The sequence below is a fragment of the Choloepus didactylus genome, chromosome 4, assembly GCF_015220235.1.
Source record: "Choloepus didactylus isolate mChoDid1 chromosome 4, mChoDid1.pri, whole genome shotgun sequence".
Taxonomy (NCBI): Eukaryota; Metazoa; Chordata; class Mammalia; order Pilosa; family Megalonychidae; genus Choloepus; species Choloepus didactylus.
The window spans coordinates 157193000-157211969 of NC_051310.1; the positions used below are offsets into that span (position 1 = coordinate 157193000).

At 45.3% G+C, this 18970-nt stretch overlaps 2 protein-coding genes across 8 annotated transcripts; both read right to left on the bottom strand.

The window, feature by feature from the left end:
• Positions 1 to 296: 296 nt before the first annotated feature.
• Positions 297 to 10709, bottom strand: RBM23 (RNA binding motif protein 23). 6 transcript variants are annotated; one of them, XR_005216507.1, is made up of 13 exons: positions 10369 to 10690; positions 5820 to 6598; positions 5302 to 5349; positions 4857 to 5171; positions 4707 to 4760; positions 4437 to 4554; positions 4187 to 4339; positions 3968 to 4105; positions 3520 to 3585; positions 1880 to 2039; positions 1669 to 1764; positions 1490 to 1574; positions 297 to 1401 (listed from the first exon to the last, which is right to left on the bottom strand). XR_005216507.1 is itself a non-coding variant. In XM_037834533.1 (11 exons), exons 2-11 carry the CDS (start codon positions 6651 to 6653, stop codon positions 3422 to 3424), a joined length of 1029 nt encoding a protein of 342 aa, XP_037690461.1. In that variant the 5' UTR covers positions 6654 to 7708; positions 10369 to 10709; the 3' UTR covers positions 2552 to 3421. The 6 variants fall into 6 exon arrangements, 2 of the variants coding, with proteins under 2 accessions (XP_037690461.1, XP_037690460.1); XR_005216506.1 differs by having other exon boundaries at positions 1844 to 2039; positions 10369 to 10655; XR_005216508.1 differs by lacking the exon at positions 1880 to 2039 and having other exon boundaries at positions 10369 to 10682.
• A 946-nt stretch (positions 10710 to 11655) lies between these two features.
• Positions 11656 to 18775, bottom strand: PRMT5 (protein arginine methyltransferase 5). Of its 2 annotated transcripts, none has more exons than XM_037834530.1 (17): positions 18632 to 18775; positions 17847 to 17965; positions 17449 to 17534; positions 17145 to 17279; positions 16642 to 16754; positions 16450 to 16499; positions 16114 to 16277; positions 15524 to 15685; positions 15277 to 15354; positions 15107 to 15165; positions 14900 to 15022; positions 14638 to 14813; positions 13935 to 14044; positions 13595 to 13688; positions 13300 to 13416; positions 13064 to 13128; positions 11656 to 12208 (listed from the first exon to the last, which is right to left on the bottom strand). In XM_037834530.1, exons 1-17 carry the CDS (start codon positions 18739 to 18741, stop codon positions 12056 to 12058), a joined length of 1914 nt encoding a protein of 637 aa, XP_037690458.1. In that variant the 5' UTR covers positions 18742 to 18775; the 3' UTR covers positions 11656 to 12055. The 2 variants fall into 2 exon arrangements, with proteins under 2 accessions (XP_037690458.1, XP_037690459.1); XM_037834531.1 differs by lacking the exon at positions 18632 to 18775 and adding an exon at positions 18586 to 18604.
• Positions 18776 to 18970: the final 195 nt, after the last annotated feature.

Consider the following 18970-nt stretch of genomic DNA (forward strand, 5'->3'; position numbering starts at 1 on the left):
GAAGGCCAGAGGCGGGTACAGAGGCCAACAGGTAAGAAGAAATGATGGGTTTAGGAGGCTTCTCTGGTACTTAAGCGAGGCAGACCATGAAGCACCCCTAGAGGAAGGTGCAGAATGTGCTACTGTCACACTGCCATCTGGTGGAAAAACAAGAGCTGTCCTAAGGTAGAGCCAAGCATGAAGTCTCTCCAGTGGGCAGGTAGGTATGGAGATGGTTAACAGGAAGATAGATGCAGAGGGATATACCATGGGGTCTGGAGTGTAAAGCAGACACATATGGGGAACCCTGCCCAGGCTTGAACCATTGTCCATTTTTATTTCTTTCTAAAAATGTTAAATAAATCAAAATCAAAATAAAGAAAATGCAATGGCATTACAGATGTTTTATATCCCTAGAACCGTTCATGGTTTTGGCTCATGAGAAGTTAAAATCAGACAGACACCAATACCACACATACAGGCAGTAGCCGCCACAACAGAAGGACTGCCTTTTGTACAAAGTTTATATATATATATTTATATACACAGACACAAGGGTATAAAATCCAGTGAGAAGGGCTCATATATGCCCAGGTAAGGGTTAGGAGCGGCTTTAACAACCAGGGTTGAGGAGAAGAGGTGAAAAGTAGCAGCCTCCCCTCCATTCTCCCACACTGGGCCAAAAGGAGGACCTGGGAGGAAGGACAACTGTACACAGGAAGACAGAAGATACTGGAAAGGTACCCCACCTTTCACTAAACTCCTGAAGGTCCCTAAGGCATCCAAAATGCCTAGCAGGATAGATCACTCCCACATCTCCCAGCAAGACACCGAGCCTACAGGAGTTCTGGCCCCAAGCTGTACTAAGCTGAGGTTGAAAGGCAGGCTTCACAATGCACATGTCCATGCCATCATTCAGGGCCCTTGTAGCAGCAAGCCAGCACCTTCCAGGTTCACCCACCAAATTCCAATGTCCTTTTTGACCCAGAGGTCCTTTAAGGATTTTCCATGACAGACTGTCCACAAAGATGGAGGAAAAGGAGAGAGGTTAGTTTCTTCAGTTGATGCCCTATGGCATTCCCAATAGGAGAGGAATCAAGGAATCACTAAGGGGTGGTTGGAAAGGGCAATGAAGGTCATCTTGGAAGGCAACACACATGAAGAAACATGTATTCAACGTAGGTATAGATTCTGCCATCTTCGATTGGGGGCTTTGCTCAGCAGAGTCCACTCCAAGAGTGGCCATGGATAGGAGCTCTTCTTGGTGTCCAAAGGTGGCTCCAGTTACCCCAGAATCAATGTCCATGCCCTCAGGATGGTCTGATCCATAAAATGGAGAGAAGGGGCTGTGGAAGGGCAGAGGTGGAGAAGGGAGTGGCAGGACCCAGAGGCCCAAGGATGCAGTGTGGGTCACTGATTTACCTGTGGCAAGGAGAAGAGGAAAGATCAACGGAAAGCCAAGAGAAAGAGTATAACCAAAGACTAAAATGGACTAGACCCTAAGACTCACATGGTCTGTGGGGTAAAGAGGCTCCAGAGCTGGAAGCACTGGGAGGAGATTGCCTGGGAGGCAAGGTTCAGGGCTGGACTCAGAGCTGGAGCAGAGAGAGGGAGAAAGAATAACTGAGCACAGAGAATTCTTTCGTTCTAGACCCCAACCCTTCTCTCCCTTTCCCAAGCCAAGTCTACCAGTCAGAGCCGCTGGATTCAAGGCCCCCAAGGGAACTGCTCCATTCAGTTACAGTGCAGCAGCAGCAGCTGTGGTCGGCAACTGGATTCCAGAGCCTAAAAGGGGAAGAAAGTTGGGGTTAGGTGCCAACCCTTGATCTAAAATTCAACCCCATGTTCTTCTCCCTAAAACTACCTTCTGCCAGTTTGGCCATGAGCTGCAAATGTCCACCTGCGGATCCTAGATCCAGCTCCTGGTCCCCCTCAGGAAAAGTGATGTCTGTGCCACCATCCAATTGCTCAGTCACATGGCCAATCCTCATAGGCCGACCAGCAAGCTCAAAGCCATTCAACTGTTCCAGGGCCCGCCGGGCACACTCAGAGTCGAAAAACTACAAGAAATTGGGCCATCTCAGTCTCCTTCTGGCCATAGACATGCTCTCAAAGCCCTACTAACACTTCCTTGCCTACATCCCAGGAAAACTGCATGCTCCCTGCAGCACAAATTTTGATTTCCCAGGGAATGTGACCCAAAATGTCCATCCCTCCAAAATGGGTCTCTGAAAAGGACCTTTCCCAAATGACTACATGGCAGTCACTTTCCGATCTAACAATGCAAAAAGTCTACTATCTGTATGGACCGTGACCTGAAAGGCTACTTCACAAAAGGGCACATAAAATGAAAAGGAAGGGTGGCCAAGAGCCAAGGCTCCTGGGCTTTTTATTCAGTTCTTAGGACTAATATGTTTGTTCTCAGTCAAAAAGGGAACACACCCTGGTGTTTAGAGCAAGAACACACCCCACCCCCTCATACACACCAGTGCTGCTGACTCAGTGACCTGCTGACCAGAGCGCCTCTACTCTCTAGTCTCTTTCAGGATGACAGCATCAGCAGCACCTGGTACATAAAGAGGATTCCCAGTCTGCTGTTTGTGCAAGCATGAAAACTGTTGACCCAAAAAGCAGCCACAAGGGCAAAATGCTCCACAGAAGGCTTTCTGCACACAAGGAGCTAGAAAAGGTACTTGCCACTATAGAATCGTCAGTACCGTGCCCTGGCTTTGTTTGTTCTGGCATTACCTGCCCTAGAGCCTGGCATACGGTACTGACAGTTCCTGGATAGGTGGTGGAGGTGACCTGCCTTTCCTAGATACTTCTGAGGTGAGCAATTCCCATAACAAAACACTATCTACTTCCCCTCTGCCCTGTGGGCAGTTGTGGGGGTGTGTGCTGCCTGGACTGAGTCCAGAAATTATTCTATCAGATTTCATGGCTGGCAGCCAATCCTCAGCCTGGAGTCAGCGAGGGCTGGGAGAACCAGTCATGGGAATTAGAAACAATTTTGCCAGAGCATCAGGAAATGGTGAGACTTTCCCACTACTAGGTGGCCTCACTATTTTCCCTATAGTGCTATTTAGATACAAAAACCTTCATCAATGAAGAAACTGCTCCAAAAAAGGTAGTGCCAGAGGGAAGTGTAACTTCCTATTCCCACCCCTACCACAAGAACAATACACCAGTTCTATAAGACATATCTTCAAAAGCCCATATCTAACCTCCCTCATACCCCCAACCTCTTTTAGCTGCAGCCTGGAAGCATTACTATCACCCAAAGAGCAAGTCGCAGCACCAGGAAAGCTGGTTGAACTCCTGGACACCCCCATACCAGGGCCACTGACAGAGTGTAGGAACAAAGCCAAGATCTCAAGCACTGCACTCATCTCAAGGGGCAAAAGGCTAGTCCAAGCTTCAGGCACCAGTGTTTATGAGCCATTTAGACAGTTCCTAAAGGAGGAGGATGAAGCTAAGCTGCAAAATCAGACAGGTGGACAAACCCAAACTAAAATAAAAAGCAAAAGATTGGAGACTCACCGTAATGAAACCATAACCTTTAGAGCGGCCCGTATCTGAGTCCTTCATCAGGACAATATTATCAATCTGTAGAATAGGAAGGAATTACTGGTCATCTTTTAGTTAGCCCACACCTTTGATCTTTCCTATTTTCCCTCTAACTTTCTAGTCAACAACTCACATCCCTCCAAATAGTTTTAAAGAGGTAAAGACCATTTCTTCCTCAAACACTTTTTCTGACTAACCTTAACCTGGACTCCACTGCTTGATTTCATTGTGTGGCTGACTCCTTTGTCTACTGAACGACATGAATGCAGACATGGAGGCTAACTTTCACAGCATGCCCCCAAATGCCCATTATGACATATGCAACAGTTGAGCTAATCATGGCCAGACACAACTGAGAGGTGCATTCACCCTTCCTGCTTTTCCCAGTTCCCTTCTCAGGTCTTCCTCACTTTCTACTCACTTTGCCAAAGGGCTCAAAGATGCCCCGGAGCATGTCCTCAGTGATATTGAAGTGCAGAGAGCCCACGTAGAGGCGCACTGGCCCACCACTGCCCTTCTGCAGGTTGTTAGCCATGGCTGCCAGTCGGTTTTTCTCAGCCTGGAGAAGGAGGAAATAATGGGTCATGTCCCCTGACCCCTACTTCTATCCTATTTTTTGTGCTTCAGTTCCTCAGCTCACCTGTGAGGCCTGTACAATGATAGGCACTCCCAGTAGCCGCTGCCCAGTCAGCCCAATGGCCAGAGGCACAGACTGAATTTCACAAAATTCCACATAGGCAATGCCTTTAGAACGACGTGAGTTCCGATCTGAGATGATACGTACATCACGGACCTATCCAGGGCAAAAAAGAAATCCTGAGTTGGGCATAAAAGGGGATAGAAAATAGGTTAACCTGAAGAGAAGAAACTAAAGTGGAGAGGGAGTTTACCTTGCCAACAGCGGAGAAAAAGTCCCCTAAGTCTCGAGGCTGAATGCGGGCAGCCAATTGCATACAAAAAACTGTGCGGGCATCACGCTCCTCAGGACTCAGGTTATCTACTGGCTCCCTAAGAGTGATTAGAATTTATTGAGACCACCTACTCAATACTTGTCATCATTCTCCAACTAACCCTCAAGTACTACCCATTCCTATAGCTTTGCTCAAACCACCTTGTATTCACATCTCACAATCCCTAGCAAAGTATTCATATCAACTCACCTGACGGGGCTCTTCTCTCTGAAATGAGGACTCCTGCTGTGTCCATACCTACACCTAAGGAGCAAAGACAATCAATCACGCAACCTTATTCACATCCGTCCAATGATGGATCTTATTCCATCATGAGAAAACCAGATTCCAGCACCTCACCTCATATGTGAACTCTTAACACGATCCCTCCAGTAACTGGGTATCCTGTCCAATGAGTTAAAAGCACTCTTGGGCATGGTACAGAATACAATTTGGTGTTTTGCCCAGATTATAACACAAGTGATTCTTATTAGCAAAAGCTGATACCCAGTGGCAAGTGGTAGACTCCTGTAGTGCACACAATCCTCATGCCGCCAGTCCCGACTTCGTGACTCACTACTACGTCGACGATCCCAGCTCCAGCTGCGGTGGCGATGCTGTCTATCCCGACTTCGGCTGCTTCTCCGTCTATGCCAATCTCGGTCTCGACTATGACTACAGAGAGAAACGATTATTAAGTTTGCTAAAAAACAAACAGGCCTCTTTTGGCCTGCTTTCCCTGGTATCTTTCCATTTAGAATAATTCCCAAAATCCAATAGCTCAATAGCCTCCAGAATTACTGACCTGTGCTTTCTAACCCTGCTTCTACTATGGCTCCGACTCCTCTTCTTTCTGTGAAAGACAGTGCGAATTCTTACTACCGGGAAGTTTTCATTATCTCTTCCGAAGAAAAGGAATGACAGTAAGGCCAGGATGAAACAGAAAGCAGTAAAAGACCAAAGCCCAGAAGATGATCCAGCAATAATTCACAGAAACCACACAACACCAACTTACACACGGCCCTGAATGCTGTCAGACATCTGAGGCAGCCATTTTTACCCCCAAAGCCAAACAAGAGTTGGTGTTTCCAAATCAGTGGTCCTCTAGCTATTTTATTCAAATGAAATATACTGATGCTAGAACTGATCCACTGGAAAGACTGCAAGATCATTAAACCAGATCACCATTATTCCCATGACCCAGTGGAGCCACTACTAAAAGTCAGCAGTTTTAAGAGTTACTACCTCCCCTGTTCTGGCTCTCCAATGGATGCAATTTCCCTTTCCCAGATCACCACCCCATTTTCTTTGCTCCACACTCACTTGCTTGTCTCCCCATTGATGCTGCTTCCATTGGTACCACTACCATTGTTGCCAGTGCAGCTGGTGCTGTTAGTGGTATTGCTAGCGTTGTCCTTTTTAACTTCTTTCCCTTGCTGCTCATCCTGAGGGGTACACCAGGAAAATGCCACAAGCACAAGGTGACAGACACACAGATTCCATTGGGCAAAAAAAGAACAAAGGTGATTCCATTGGGCAAAAAAAGAACAAAGGTGAACAAAGGGAAGAAAGCCCATGAAATCAAAGCTTTCAATTATTTAGCCAGATTCTAAGGACCTGGATCTCCTAATGGGGAGAGAGGATACCGTCCAAAACGAAGAGACCAGAGTGGCAGATTCTGATGTCAAAACTTCAGCCACTCAACATCTGCTCCAATGAGAGTAAGACCTCAGAGATAGGTCTAAGAACACTGACTTTCTACTGTGTCACTGAAAGTTATGAGCAAAACACTTGTTCCCACCACCAGCCACATTATGTTCCTGCGCCTGGTTTGGGGGTCCTTTCTAAAAACCTGGCCCTTGAGTATGGGGTCTTCAGGAGAGCTTGCCAAAAGCCTATACCTTTTATGAATAGCTGTACATAATGAACAAGAAGGAAAGAGGAGTCATAAAATGTTAAAACTGACAATCCACAGCTGCTCTTTCTTACCAACCCAATTCCAACAGTTGGGGTGGGGAATATTACCTCCTCTTTTTTGTAGGGAGCCTCCAACATGGCTTCAATCACTATATCAAAGTCATCAGATGCCACTGTGCCAGAACCTGAGAGGAGGACATCAATATATAAGAACCTCATATTTTTCTCCTCTTTCAGCATCCCACATTCCCTTCCATCTCCAAGAAACTGACTTCGAGATACAGTTTTGCTTCTTCAACTCCAAAAGGACCTTACCAGCTGTCGCTCATCCTAGATTTATTTTTATGCCTTATACTAGTCCTGCTTTGTGGCTTAAAAAGGTCAAGAATCGAGAAGGAATATCTAGGTAGAGACAAAATACAATATACATCCTGTCCTGAGAAGAGAAAATGTTGGTACTCAAAAAATTAATACTCACTTTATAACAGACTAGGCCTCCATTCCACTGTTACAAATTCTGCATAAATAACTGGTTTAAATTTAAATCATAAAAATAGGCAATTTTTGATGGTGATGGGTATGTTCATTATCTTGCTTGTGGTAGTTTCAGGGGTTTGTGTGCATATATATATACACACACACACACATATATATATATACACATCAAAACCCATCAAACTGTACCCTTTAATGTGTGCAAATTATTGTAGTCAATTATACCTCAATGAAGCTGTAAAAAAGAAAAACCAATCTGGGGAATTTCTGTGACAAGAAGCTAATTATAATCAGAAGAGCTCTGTCCTTTTCAAAGTAATTAAAGTGCCACCTAATGATGCTGGTCTGACTGCCTTCAGAGCCCAAAACCTATTTTGATGGTTTAATTAAATATAATAAAAATCCCTATCATTTATATATATACATTCATTATATCTACTATGTGCTAGGCATTGTGCTAAGTATGCCACCAAGAAATGATTCATGGAAACGAAAAACAAAATAAAAATTATTTGGAGCCAAATTTAAGGCTTAAAATGGAAAGCAAATCAAAAAACATTTAAAACTAGTCGTCTCAATTTCTTATAATATCACTTTATTTTTATTTAGTAATCAAAGGTGCTACGTACAGCAGGCAGATAATATCTGATCCAATGCACAGATGAAAAAACTGAGGTTTTGTGAACGACCCAGTCACATAGCTCAAATGAAAAAGTTGAATGTTGATTAGATAGGTCCTCTTACTCTAAGGTTTGGTCTGCTATATCAGGTTACCTCCCTCATGTGACTTATAATTTAACCTTAGAGGAAATTTAAAAAAAAAGAAAAAAGAAAGAAAAAAAAGAGGATATATCAGGAAATAATTTTTTAAGAAAGGATAAAGCATACTAAGTTGTCTATTTTCAAATAGCCACTTATCTTGACATGAATGTTCTGATAGGGTTATCTAAAGAATCAGCCTCATTAGTCACACCTTACTGTATGCCTCCTAGAACTGAGGCACATTCACTGTATACTTCAAAATATCAGGAACCAGAGGGCTCCTATGACAGCTAAGTCCCCAAACCCAGAGGCAATAGCCTCTTCAAGAACATCAACCAGATGTGTCCCCTTTTCACATAAGCTGACATCCCTTTTCAACATGAACAAGTTAGGAGGGTCACTACCTAGACATCCCCGAAGTTCAGGAAAGCGATTAAACTAGAGGAAGGAGTAGTAACAGACAAGATGGAATTTAACAAAGGATTATGAATACTGAATCTCTACATAATTTTCTTTTTCCTGGTTGCTAGGGTCTTAGAAGAGCTAGAAAGAAAGAATTGAAATGGTGGAACTGTAACCTATTGCATCCTTTGAAATCTGTTCTATAGCTATTTGCTAAATTGTAATTTGAAAGTTATCACGTTTTTGTATAAATGTATTTCACAATAAGGAAATAACTGAAACTATGGTGCTGTAATTCATAACATTTTTGGAAATTTCCTATATAATTACCTGTTAAATCATACTTTGAAAGATATTATCTTTTTGCATATATGTTGTATTTCAATAAGGAACTAACTCCAACTGTGGAACTGTAACCCATAACATTCTTCGAAATTTGCTAACTACTTGTTAAATTGCACTTGGAAAGTTATCACTTCTATGTATATATGTTATATTCAACAATAAAAAATATGATTTAAAAAATATATATCAGGAACCAGGCTAACTGTAATATAACCCATTGTGGGAGAATGACTTTGGTCCTCAAACTCTATTCCTTTCAGTCATTTCAGCAGCCAAGTGTAAACAACTTTTCTTAAGTGTCATAAGACTCCTCTTTACTTTTTTTTTTTTTTTTTTTTTTTTTTTTTTTAATCATCATTTTATTGAGATATATTCACATACCACGCAGTCATACAAAACAAATTGTACTTTCGATTGTTTACAGTACCATTACATAGTTGTACATTCATCACCTAAATCAATCCCTGACACCTTCATTAGCACACACACAAAAATAACAAGAATAATAATTAGAGTGAAAAAGAGCAATTGAAGTAAAAAAGAACACTAGGTACCTTTGTCTGTTTGTTTGCTTCCCCTACTTTTCTACACATCGATCCATAAACTAGACAAAGTGGAGTTTGGTCCTTTCCTCTTTACTTTTTACAATCTGCCTTTTCCTTTCCAAATGAAACACCTCTGACTTCAAGAATTCCTTTGTTGACTGTCAGCACAGAGTAGGAATAACTTAACAAATGTACAAAAACTTCAACTTAAGTGGACAACCCTCTAGAAATGAACCCCCATTCATGGAGTAGTTTTCGCTCAGACTCAGGGACAAATGAGCCAAAGTATTTAAGCACAGACATACCAACATGAGCACACTTTTTTGAAACTTGCAATTTCACCGGGTTTAGTGTATCTTTTGTAATCCTTCTGAAGTCCCAATCCCTAGGCATTTTCAGGTTGGTAGTTTTCAAACTCTGTGCCCCAACTTTTGGGTCAAGGTCCATTCAATGTCATTCGTGTACATACTATACTGCTTTCTTCCACCCTGCTCCAAAAACTGCATTAGGACCCATAATCACCGCAGTGGCTGGTCTCTGTCACAGCACAGGCAAAACGCAAGCCAGCACTTAGGCCCCACTGCTGAAGAAGCAGAAGAGAGTGAAGACTGTCGGCCCAGTTCAGGCAGAATTCACATGGACTATAGTGCCATGTCCTGGGTCCAGTTACCGAACTGGAGTGGCGTAAACACTCCAAACTGAAAGAAGCTTAATTAAGAACAGGAGCAATGAGAAAGATAAAAACATTACTTGAAGAGCTGCCTTTCCCATGTTTGTGTAACAAGCCATGGCTATGCTTTAAAAAGCGGTCCCGTAGACAACCGATTGGTACCACTGCTACGAGAATCAGTGTTCCCAGCACTCAAAGTTCACGTGTGGCCACACTACACGCCTTTATTACCACTGAATGTGTGCTCAAAAAAGGGGAGAAGAAAAGCCCATAGAGGTCAACATGGTTAATGAGTCCAAGAAACCGAGAATGAAGAAATATCAATCCCCTCATCTTTCTCTGAGTGATGGCACCAGAAGCTGAAAACCGATCATTTGTGTCCTCTCGGACTGCGGAAGGCCAATGTACCTTCCTGGATGGGCGACCCTAAGAGTCATGGCTGCCGGGACCTAGAGAGAGAGAGCAAAGTCACTGGGATCCTTGAAACAGCATCTTTACCGGTACATGAGGGAGCCACGAGAGTGCCAATCCCTAAAATGACGTCAGTGGACTGCATATAGGTAGCAAACACTTCCCGGTAAAAATGAACAAAATGATTTCTTAATTTTAAAAGTTTGCCTGAGTCCGTTCATGACGCCATTTTCTACCCGTGACGTCAGGGGGAGGCGCCACGTGGCAACGTCACGACTAAGTGAAGTCGCGGGGTGGGGGGGGACCGGATTGCGGGGTTTCTCACCAGTTCCGGGTCCCCGCAGGGGGGGGGTCCCGGTTCTCTCCGTTCCTTTGGGAGTGTTGTGGGGGCACGAAGCCCGGCTACTTCTCAAAGGCTCAGCAGTAAAAGCAACACTGCGGCCGGAACTGCTCTTCTTCCCGCAAAATGGCGGCAGCGTCAGTCTGTTCCAGAACTTTCCCCCAACTGCGCATGCGCCGAAACACAGGCCGCGGTGGAAATAATCTCACTGGTCTCGTGGCAACAGTCCCGCATACAGGTTTTCATTGGCTGAAATCCTAAACAGGGGTGCAGCCAAGCACAACTGTTTCTTAGCAACCAAATTCCCATTGATTGGCTAATCTCTTGTAGACCAACTGAAGTGCGTTGCCCATCACTCTCACTAGCTAAAGGCGGCGGGGTGCGGCGGGGTGTGGGGAGGAACAGCAAGGAGAACAAGAGTGAAGGACCCACCTTCTCCAAAGAAGGCGCTTGGGTTGACTGGGCCAACGCGATGGGCGGAGTCAATGAGAAGGTACAATAGACGTCCTTGGCAGTCCCCTGAGGGGGTCACGTCGGGCTTCCCTAGGACAACTTTGCGAAGAGCAACTGCTTTTGTTTCACCGCGGGAAGGATGCCAGACTTCACGTTCCCATTCTGATGGCTGGCTATCTAACACAACCCTTACAGCAGCACCTCCTATTCTCAACGCCTGGGATTTGGGTAACAACAGGTCTTACCAGATTTGTCCTCTTCTATACTGTACCTTATTAAGCACTTTCAGTTCAAGTCAGTGCCCCACACCTCCTACAGCAAGGGCACACGAGGCAGTTTCTGAGGTCTCCTTTGGTGCAGCGGCACTCAACCCTCTAACCAGGGAAATAATCGATGTTCACTCTCACATTCCAAGGGCTTCCAGAGCTTCCTGTCTTCAGCTGCCTAATATAGCTGAGCTACAGAGGACCTGTGTTCCAGTTTTGTTTGAATACTATTATATCATTATAGCACTTTCCACTTCCTTCTCCATAAAATAGAGTTGGACTAGCCTTTTAGGGTTTCATCACTACCCCCTTTTGTCCCAAGGCTGCAAACTCTGCCTCTTCCCCAGAGAAAAGCCTAATCACAGGTCCTGATGGACAAGACCTCACTTTAGCTGTTAAGACTTATACCCAGGAGTCTGAGAATCATGACTCAGCTTCCTAGTAAGAGAATAAAGCTAGGCTCTCTTCGAATCTTGAACAGCATAAGGGCAAAGAGCTGAACATGCTTGGATCTAAGTGAGGTGCAGGAAAGCAAAGGCAGGGGGCAGTAGGGTTGGAACAGGAAGGGTCATAACTTCACTTTATTTGTATTTCCTCCTACACAAAACCATCAAAATGGGGACAGAGATAGGGAGGGAAAGGGCTGAAAATGTGTTCAACTCAAATGTTCTCAGGATTATTCCAGGGAGCTCTTGAGGCTGAGTGCCTGGTTGGTGTAGCTTCAGATCCAGCACTAATTCCTCATGCCCTGGCCTGAGGTCTTCACAGATTGGTGGCTCAGGCCCTGTAATTAACTCCCATTCTTTGCCCACCTTGATGTAAGGCAGCAAGCAGATTGAAATACTCCTCTCTGATGGGCAAGAGGAGTCACAGCCCACTGATGTACTGCACCTCTGTGCTATAGGAGCAGAACTGGAAGTTGTTTCCATGACTCTGGACACTTGCAGGCAGGGCTAGAGGCCAATGGTGTATGAGCGGCCTGTGGGGTTGTGGATAGCTGAACAGACTGGCGCTGTCACAGCCCACTCATACCACACCTTCTTGGAATTGCTGCATCGCCAGAAACGCAAACAGATGGTCTGACCTTCACGCACCGTAATGGGCTGCTGTAGGAAGAAACAGAGAGGTTCATGGTGGAGATAATGAATAGTATGTGAATAATGAATAGTTATGTGGTAATGTACTGAGTTACATGCAGAGAAAAAGTGATAAGCAGGAGTAAAATGATAAACTTGAGTATTCTAACCCTCTTGAAATTTATTTGAAGTCTATCAAAACACTGAGCAATCAGACATTAAAAAAATAATAAATGCATGGTGAATGCTGTGAATACGTACAGGGTGCTGTGAAAGTACCGATGAAAGGGAACTTTCCGCTAATGCTAAAGTAGTCTAGGAAGTCAGGAAAAGTTTATCTGACAGTAATAAGAGACCTAGAAGATAGACTAGCTGGGTGAAGACAGGAGCAAAAAATTCTCTAGGCAGAGGAAAAGGCTGTGAAAGCCTGAGACAGGAAAAGATGGGGTATCATAGGGGCCAAAAGTAGGTCTGTAGGGCTGAAGAAAATTAATCTAAGGGGACAGTAACTGAAAAGGTAGACAAGAACTAGATCATGCCAAGTTTTACAAGAATGTTCAAGATTGTGACCTTTATTTAAGGGTAGTGGGAAAGCACTGAAGTAAGATTTTAAGCAGGAGAGACAAGATCAGATTAGAGGCTTTAAAAGAGGAACTCCTGCTCTTGACAATGGACAGAGAATGGACAGAAGAGCCAGAGGAGATGTAGGGAGGCCAGACAGAAAGCTTGTTATAGATATCCAAATGCCTATAACAAAGATCCAAAAGCATGTGAGAGCAGAACATGGGTCATAGCCAAGTACCATTCTGGGAGAAAAGGAAAAGGCAGAAGACCAATGGCAAAAGTTACTCATTTTTAACCTAAAGTCTTGAAGGCATTTCATACCTTAATGGGGAAGAGAATGGGAAACCAAGAGAACATCCCAGGAGAGTGAGTCTCTGGACGGATACCTGTGCGGACAAAAAAAAAAAAAAAGGTCTCCATGACTTGCCTTCTGTCTCAGTTGAGATCACAGGAACAAATAGTCACTAACCCTTGGATTCCCCTTGAATCCAAATGATTCATAAGTTGCCCAGGTTATACCCCCATATACTCCACCACCCACTGCCCCAGACACTCACTCAGAGTGATGTCCTGATAAAGCACAGTCTCAAAGTAGCCTGCAAAGCCATGCAGTACTGTGTTCACCTCCACAGGAAACTGCAAGGTGCAGTAGCGGTTGTTATCAACCATAGGATCTGTCAAGGAAGAGTTATGTATAGGTCATGAGGGGCCAGGGCCCTTAGCATCTTGGCAAAGCATGAGCATGAACCAGGAAGGGAAGCCTAGACAGGGCAGACCTGGGACGGCAAGAGAAGAAATCAGGAGGATAAACTCACACTCATCCAGTCAGGAGGTAGTCATGCAGGAACTTACCTCTGTTAGGATGGCTGAAAGTGAAACAGGGCTGGGGCGCAGAGAGCTGGTGGAAGTTGTGCAGCCGCACCACATAGGGCATCTCAAACTGGGCCTGTCCCAAGAGATGGAGAGCATGAGCTAGAGAAGATAGGCAAGAGAATACCTACTTCTCTGTGGGAAAGAAATGCATGCCTCAGGGATGCAGAAAAAGATAAAAACATAGTTTAACTTCAACTCTTGTCCCTAGACCCTATCTGCTCCTTCACCTCTTCACCTCTAGGGGAAGAAAATAGTTGCTGCTACTACAGAAAAAGAACTAAAGAGAACCACTTCCTTCCACAAGAGAATAGCTCTTTACCTCAGGGTCACGGTCCTTTTCCCGACAGGCTCGGACCTCATTGTACAGCTTAGAGGAAGAGATGGGAGCCAGGAAGGAGGTGTACTCCCCAGGGATGCTCACACCATCATCTGCAAAGCAGCAGAGCAAGGGGGTCAAATTAGTTCCCAAAGGATGTAGATGAGGTATCTAACAGAAGGTTCACATACCCCTCATATCAAAACAGACCCAGGCTGGCATAGGCATAGCAGGAAAAAACAGTACAATGTTGTCACATTCCCAGGCTGGCCTGCTCCCAGTTCTTGTCATGGGGGATTCTACTTCTAGATTAACTTATGGAGTTATACAAGATTAAAACTGGAAGGAACCAAAGATATTAAAGAACTCCTTCTCTGATTTTTCATTTTTGTGGGGTCCAAAAGCCCTTTGAGATTCTGATGAAAGCTAAGCCCAAAGCAGGGAGTCCTCATAACTCAGGTCAAGACTCTGCTCTAGTCCATTCTCCTCATTTTCAGATGTGAACACCAAGGTTCAAAAAGATCACTTCATTTACTAAGGTCACAGAGCCAGCAGAGCAGCATCTCAAGATCTGGCCCCAAGTCCAACCCACTTTCCCCTAAACCTGTAACCTCCTCCCAGGATATTGCCCCACCCATCATACCCCCTCAGCCTTCCCACCTGATAATTCATTCCCCACATGCAGTATACCCCAGCCTGGAGGCACCTTTTAGGAAATGCTGGGCTCCATCCAGGCACTCAGGTGACAGTTCATTGTCAGCAAAGGAACCCAGAAGTTCACTGACAATGATGTCTGCTTTCTCTGGAGCCACCCATTCCCGCATGTCCGATGAGACTACTGTCACCTGACTTCCCCATTCTTCAAACTGCCAGTTCTCTAGCCTGAAACAGAGAAGACAGAGGTGAGGACACTGCTGAGGAAAACAGGCAACGGGGACTAACTTCCCAACAAGCAGGATGCTACTCACGTCACCACGGCATTTGGGTTTTTCTCCACAGCATACAGCTTTATCCGCCGGTCAGCCTGCTTGGCTGCCCGCAGGGAAGCATTCACCAGAGGGCCCCGGCCTGCTCCCAGCACCATCAGCACCCTAGAAAAGGAAGGGAGAGTCAAGCAGACTTGACATATAGAATGGTAGACATTCGAGTTTCTAGAATCACAGGAGAGTACTCACTGGACATTGGTATCTTTCTCTTCTTCTGGCACCCGGTCCAGCAGACATTTATAGATGGCCTGCAGGGAAGGAGAGGAGACCTCAACAGGAATGAATTCCTGGGTATAATTCCATCCTCACCAAGGTCACCATGGCCCTGTGCTTGCCCCAACCTGGGACCCACACTGTACCTGCTGGTACTGAGAATATTTGATGTGGTCTTTTTCAAAAACTTCATATGTCTGAGATTCCAGATTGTCCATCAGTGGCTGATGTATGAGAGGCAAAAAGCAAAGTAAGTTAGCTAGTTTTTGGCAGGAACAATGCAACAGAACACCAAAAACCTTTCCACTGAGTTCTGGTAGGGACTCCAGGTACCTACTGTCAAAAGACATTTTCTCTCTCTCTCTCCCTCCTCTCAGTGTACTCCAGACCCACCTGGAGTGGGGACTGCAGATAGTCTTCATAGCCCTTGGCAAAGAGCTCATAGGCATTGGGTGGAGGACGGTTCTGGCTCAAGTATTCCAAGTACTGGAGGTAGGAACAGAACTCCTTCTCTGAGTGGTGGTTGGTGCCTGTGATGATGAACTGTACTTCCAGCTGTGAGAGAAGTCAGACCATCAGATACAGCCCTCAAACCAAGATTCTGGGGTATCATTATGGTTTATAGCCAAAGAGCCCTAGCATAAAATAAGGTCCAGCCAGCAGTTCTCCACCCCTTGCCCCCTCCACCACCAAAAACAGCATGAGATTTCAATGAACTGCCTCTTATGCTACATAAACATCATTCAGGCTCACGGAGCCCTGTGGATCCTTGCTGTAACTTAGGTGAAAGCTTGTGCAAAATTCTCCTGAGGTCTCGTTCCTTATGAGTTTTCTAAGGCTCCTACGGCCATTTGTCTTATGGCTCTCAAGACTCCAACTTTGCTAAAATTGCTCTCTAGAAACCTGAGAGGAAGAGTCAGTCCCACAAGAAAAGATCCCAAGAGTATCAGCTGGATCATCTTTAGAATCCTTCTACCACCTACCTTGAGGAGTCGGAAGATCAGCCTCTGGTGCATCTTAGAAAGAACGGGAAATCCCTTCTTATTAGTCAGGAAAATGCTGGTGGGGAGAATGGCTGCTTTGATGGGCTCCCCAAGCCAACGATCAATGACATGATTAGATGGGAGATCAGCCCCAATTTCAAGAGCTATATGAGGGAAGAGAAAGACCTGTTAACACTGCCAGGAAGAAGCCCTTCCTTGTTCCTTTGTGCAAGACCTGTTTACTCCTCTTAAGAGCAGGGCAGACTGAGGCACAGGGATAGTAGCAGAATTGCCCAGCAACAATACATGAAACTTTAACTACTCTCATGGACTTACCCACTGCAATCCTCTTACTATAGTCACACAAGGTCCGGAAGTTGTGCCACCTGCCCAGAATCAAATACAGAAAAATACAGTCAAATTCATATGGCCACCAGTCACCACAGCTCAAGGAGACTTCCCTACAAGTTCTACCTGTAGTTCCCTTCACCCTTTGCCCTTATAAAGCAGCAGCAAAGGGAGACATACCACATCCATGTCTTCTCTTCCCCACTGTAGTCCTCTGTGTGTGCAGTTGGTACATTCTCGATTATATCATCCCGCAGGTCCTCCGGTGCCACCAAGGGTACTCGCATCCAGAACTGCACATGAACAAGGACCCTATTTAGAATTCCACTTTGAACTCACTGTGTACAGAAAACTTCCCCAATTAAAAAGATCTTGATCCAGACCTCAAGTCAATTCTTTATGTGCTTTTCCCAATTTCTTACTATGTACATGCATGTGTATCAGATACATGTCCTATGTAAATATATGCCTTGTCATTTATTCAACTTAAATATATGGAAATAAAGAATTCTATATTCTATATGCTTTATAACTTTCTGCATACCACTTTTAGATGGGGGGTGGGAGTGAGCAATACCAACATTCTGCAAAATGCATCCTACACTGAATGGCTAGGCACAAGAAGTACTTAGCACAGCCTGACTACCATTATATGCAGCTAGAAAGGAGCCCCTTGGCCATACCATGGAGGAGTGGTGACCAGTGTGGATATGGTTGGTCAAAACTCTGGCCAGGTTAGTGTTATCATCCTGATTGAGAGGCAACAGGAAAGCTGGAAGACCCAGATATGCCCCAAAATTCAGCTCCTGTAACATGGCCTGAGATGGAGATCAAGAGGAAAAGGTTAAGAGCTAGCACCACAAACAGCTTAACTCTATTACATAAGACACTTGATTCACCAAGTTAAATCAGCTCTCCCCACCCAGCATGGTTACAGACATAATCTTCAAGAAAAAAAAAGATCTAGTGGAGAGATGTCAGTCTTACCGCCTCCGAATTCCTGCGGATTTTCTCCACTTTTGAGTCTGGACGAATCCATGGAGAAAGCTTTCCCACAATTAGAGTATTCCAGTCTGCACAACCCCATCCAAGAAAGACAAGGAATGAATGAGGTTCAGCACTTTACTCATACTCAATTTCTAGTTCTTAGCAAGGAATAAAGTAGAGGTGAGAAACAAGGACTTTTTCTATCACAGATAAAGGATAGCCTGATCCAGAATAGGGAACTAAGGCTTTTAGCAATCAAGAAGGAGAAAGCAAGAATATCTTTACCCCAGGGGACTAACCAATATTTTCAAGTTAGAAATAGAGGAGAATGGGAGCCTTGATAAAGCAGAAGTTGTTACAGCCTCTGATAATTAAGGGGCATAGGGGATGGTCCCTACCCCTTCCCGACAGCAGTAGGTCAGATCGTGTCTGGGGGCCAGGCCGATTCTTAGCAGGTTCCTGAGTGAACTCCCTCTTGAAACGCGGGTGGAAGACAGGCATGCAGAGGAAATCAAACCTACAACCGCGACAGACCCAGAGTCATCATGTAAAGCAGCAGTGCCCAGAAGTCCAAGGAACTGGATTTACACTATCTCCACTCTGTACAGCCCTTCTCAGCTACCATCAGTCATGATCCTGGGCTACTGTCCATCTTGGAACATATCACTTCTGCTGCACAATGCCTCAATTTCCCCCAAAAAATACAGCCATGGAAAATATTAGTAAGGAGAAGAGTTGGAAATCCAAGCCAAGTAGAATTCTTGCTCTGCTGTTACTGACCTTTCAGGACCTTCATATCGTAATCTGTCCCAATACTGCTCATGCCTCCCCTCTCAGGGTTAAGTTTTCTCCTCTCCCTTGCCAGGTAACAATTCCTCCCACGCCCACAAAATAATCTCGACCAGTAGGGTCCTGGAGGATCGACTGTACTCGCCCTTTTTGGCTTCATCCAACAATTCCCTCAACGTTTGGGCTCAGTGACAACACGAACCCTCTCCTCAATAAGTTTTCTTTCTCACGCTCCTAGGGTCAAGGCTTCTCCCGGCAAGAAGTGATGGTTTCTCCCGCCCATAACCCATCCACTCCGACCCCATCACTCCTGCCTCTCAGAGATGACTAGTCTGCCCCTCTCCGTACACGAGTTCGGACCCCGCATTCCGCTCGCAGAGGTGCGGGCCCTCACCCCTGCTTGGCCACAGCCCCCAACGTATCAGCTATTTCGGGGACGCAGTTCAGGTCCCTCCCGCTGGACACGCGGCTCCCACCGGAACCTCCGACCGCCATCGCCGCCATCTTTCCCTTCGCGCTATCCACGCCGGGATTCCTTGATACTAGCAGCCAATCACAAAGACGAGAAAAAGCCGCCAGAAGGCGGGACGAATTTCCTTAACAACCAGCGCCTCTCCCACCGCGCGAGAGCAGAAGCGGATAGGTGCAAAGTGCCAATCCGCGGCCGGCACCGTGACGTAAGGCGTGGCTTCCAAAATTCCACCAATGTCAAGGCCTGAATCGTGACGAACGT

What these genes read in the sequence shown, in the direction of transcription:
- RBM23 (XM_037834532.1), bottom strand. Translation starts at nt 6,073, where the DNA reads ATGGGCTTTCTTCCCTTTGTTCACCTTTGTTCTTTTTTTGCCCAATGG. An exon ending in AGCAGGGTTAGAAAGCACAG is followed by an intron (nt 5,172 to 5,301) that starts GTCAGTAATTCT and finishes TTCTCTCTGTAG; the next exon opens with TCATAGTCGAGACCGAGATT. An exon ending in TCTTTGAGCCCTTTGGCAAA is followed by an intron (nt 3,586 to 3,967) that starts GTGAGTAGAAAG and finishes CCTATTCTACAG; the next exon opens with ATTGATAATATTGTCCTGAT.
- PRMT5 (XM_037834530.1), bottom strand. Translation starts at nt 18,741, where the DNA reads ATGGCGGCGATGGCGGTCGGAGGTTCCGGTGGGAGCCGCGTGTCCAGC. An exon ending in GGGGCTGTGGCCAAGCAGGG is followed by an intron (nt 17,966 to 18,631) that starts GTGAGGGCCCGC and finishes TCGCGGTTGTAG; the next exon opens with GTTTGATTTCCTCTGCATGC. An exon ending in GAGAAAGATACCAATGTCCA is followed by an intron (nt 15,023 to 15,106) that starts GTGAGTACTCTC and finishes TTCCTTTTCTAG; the next exon opens with GGTGCTGATGGTGCTGGGAG.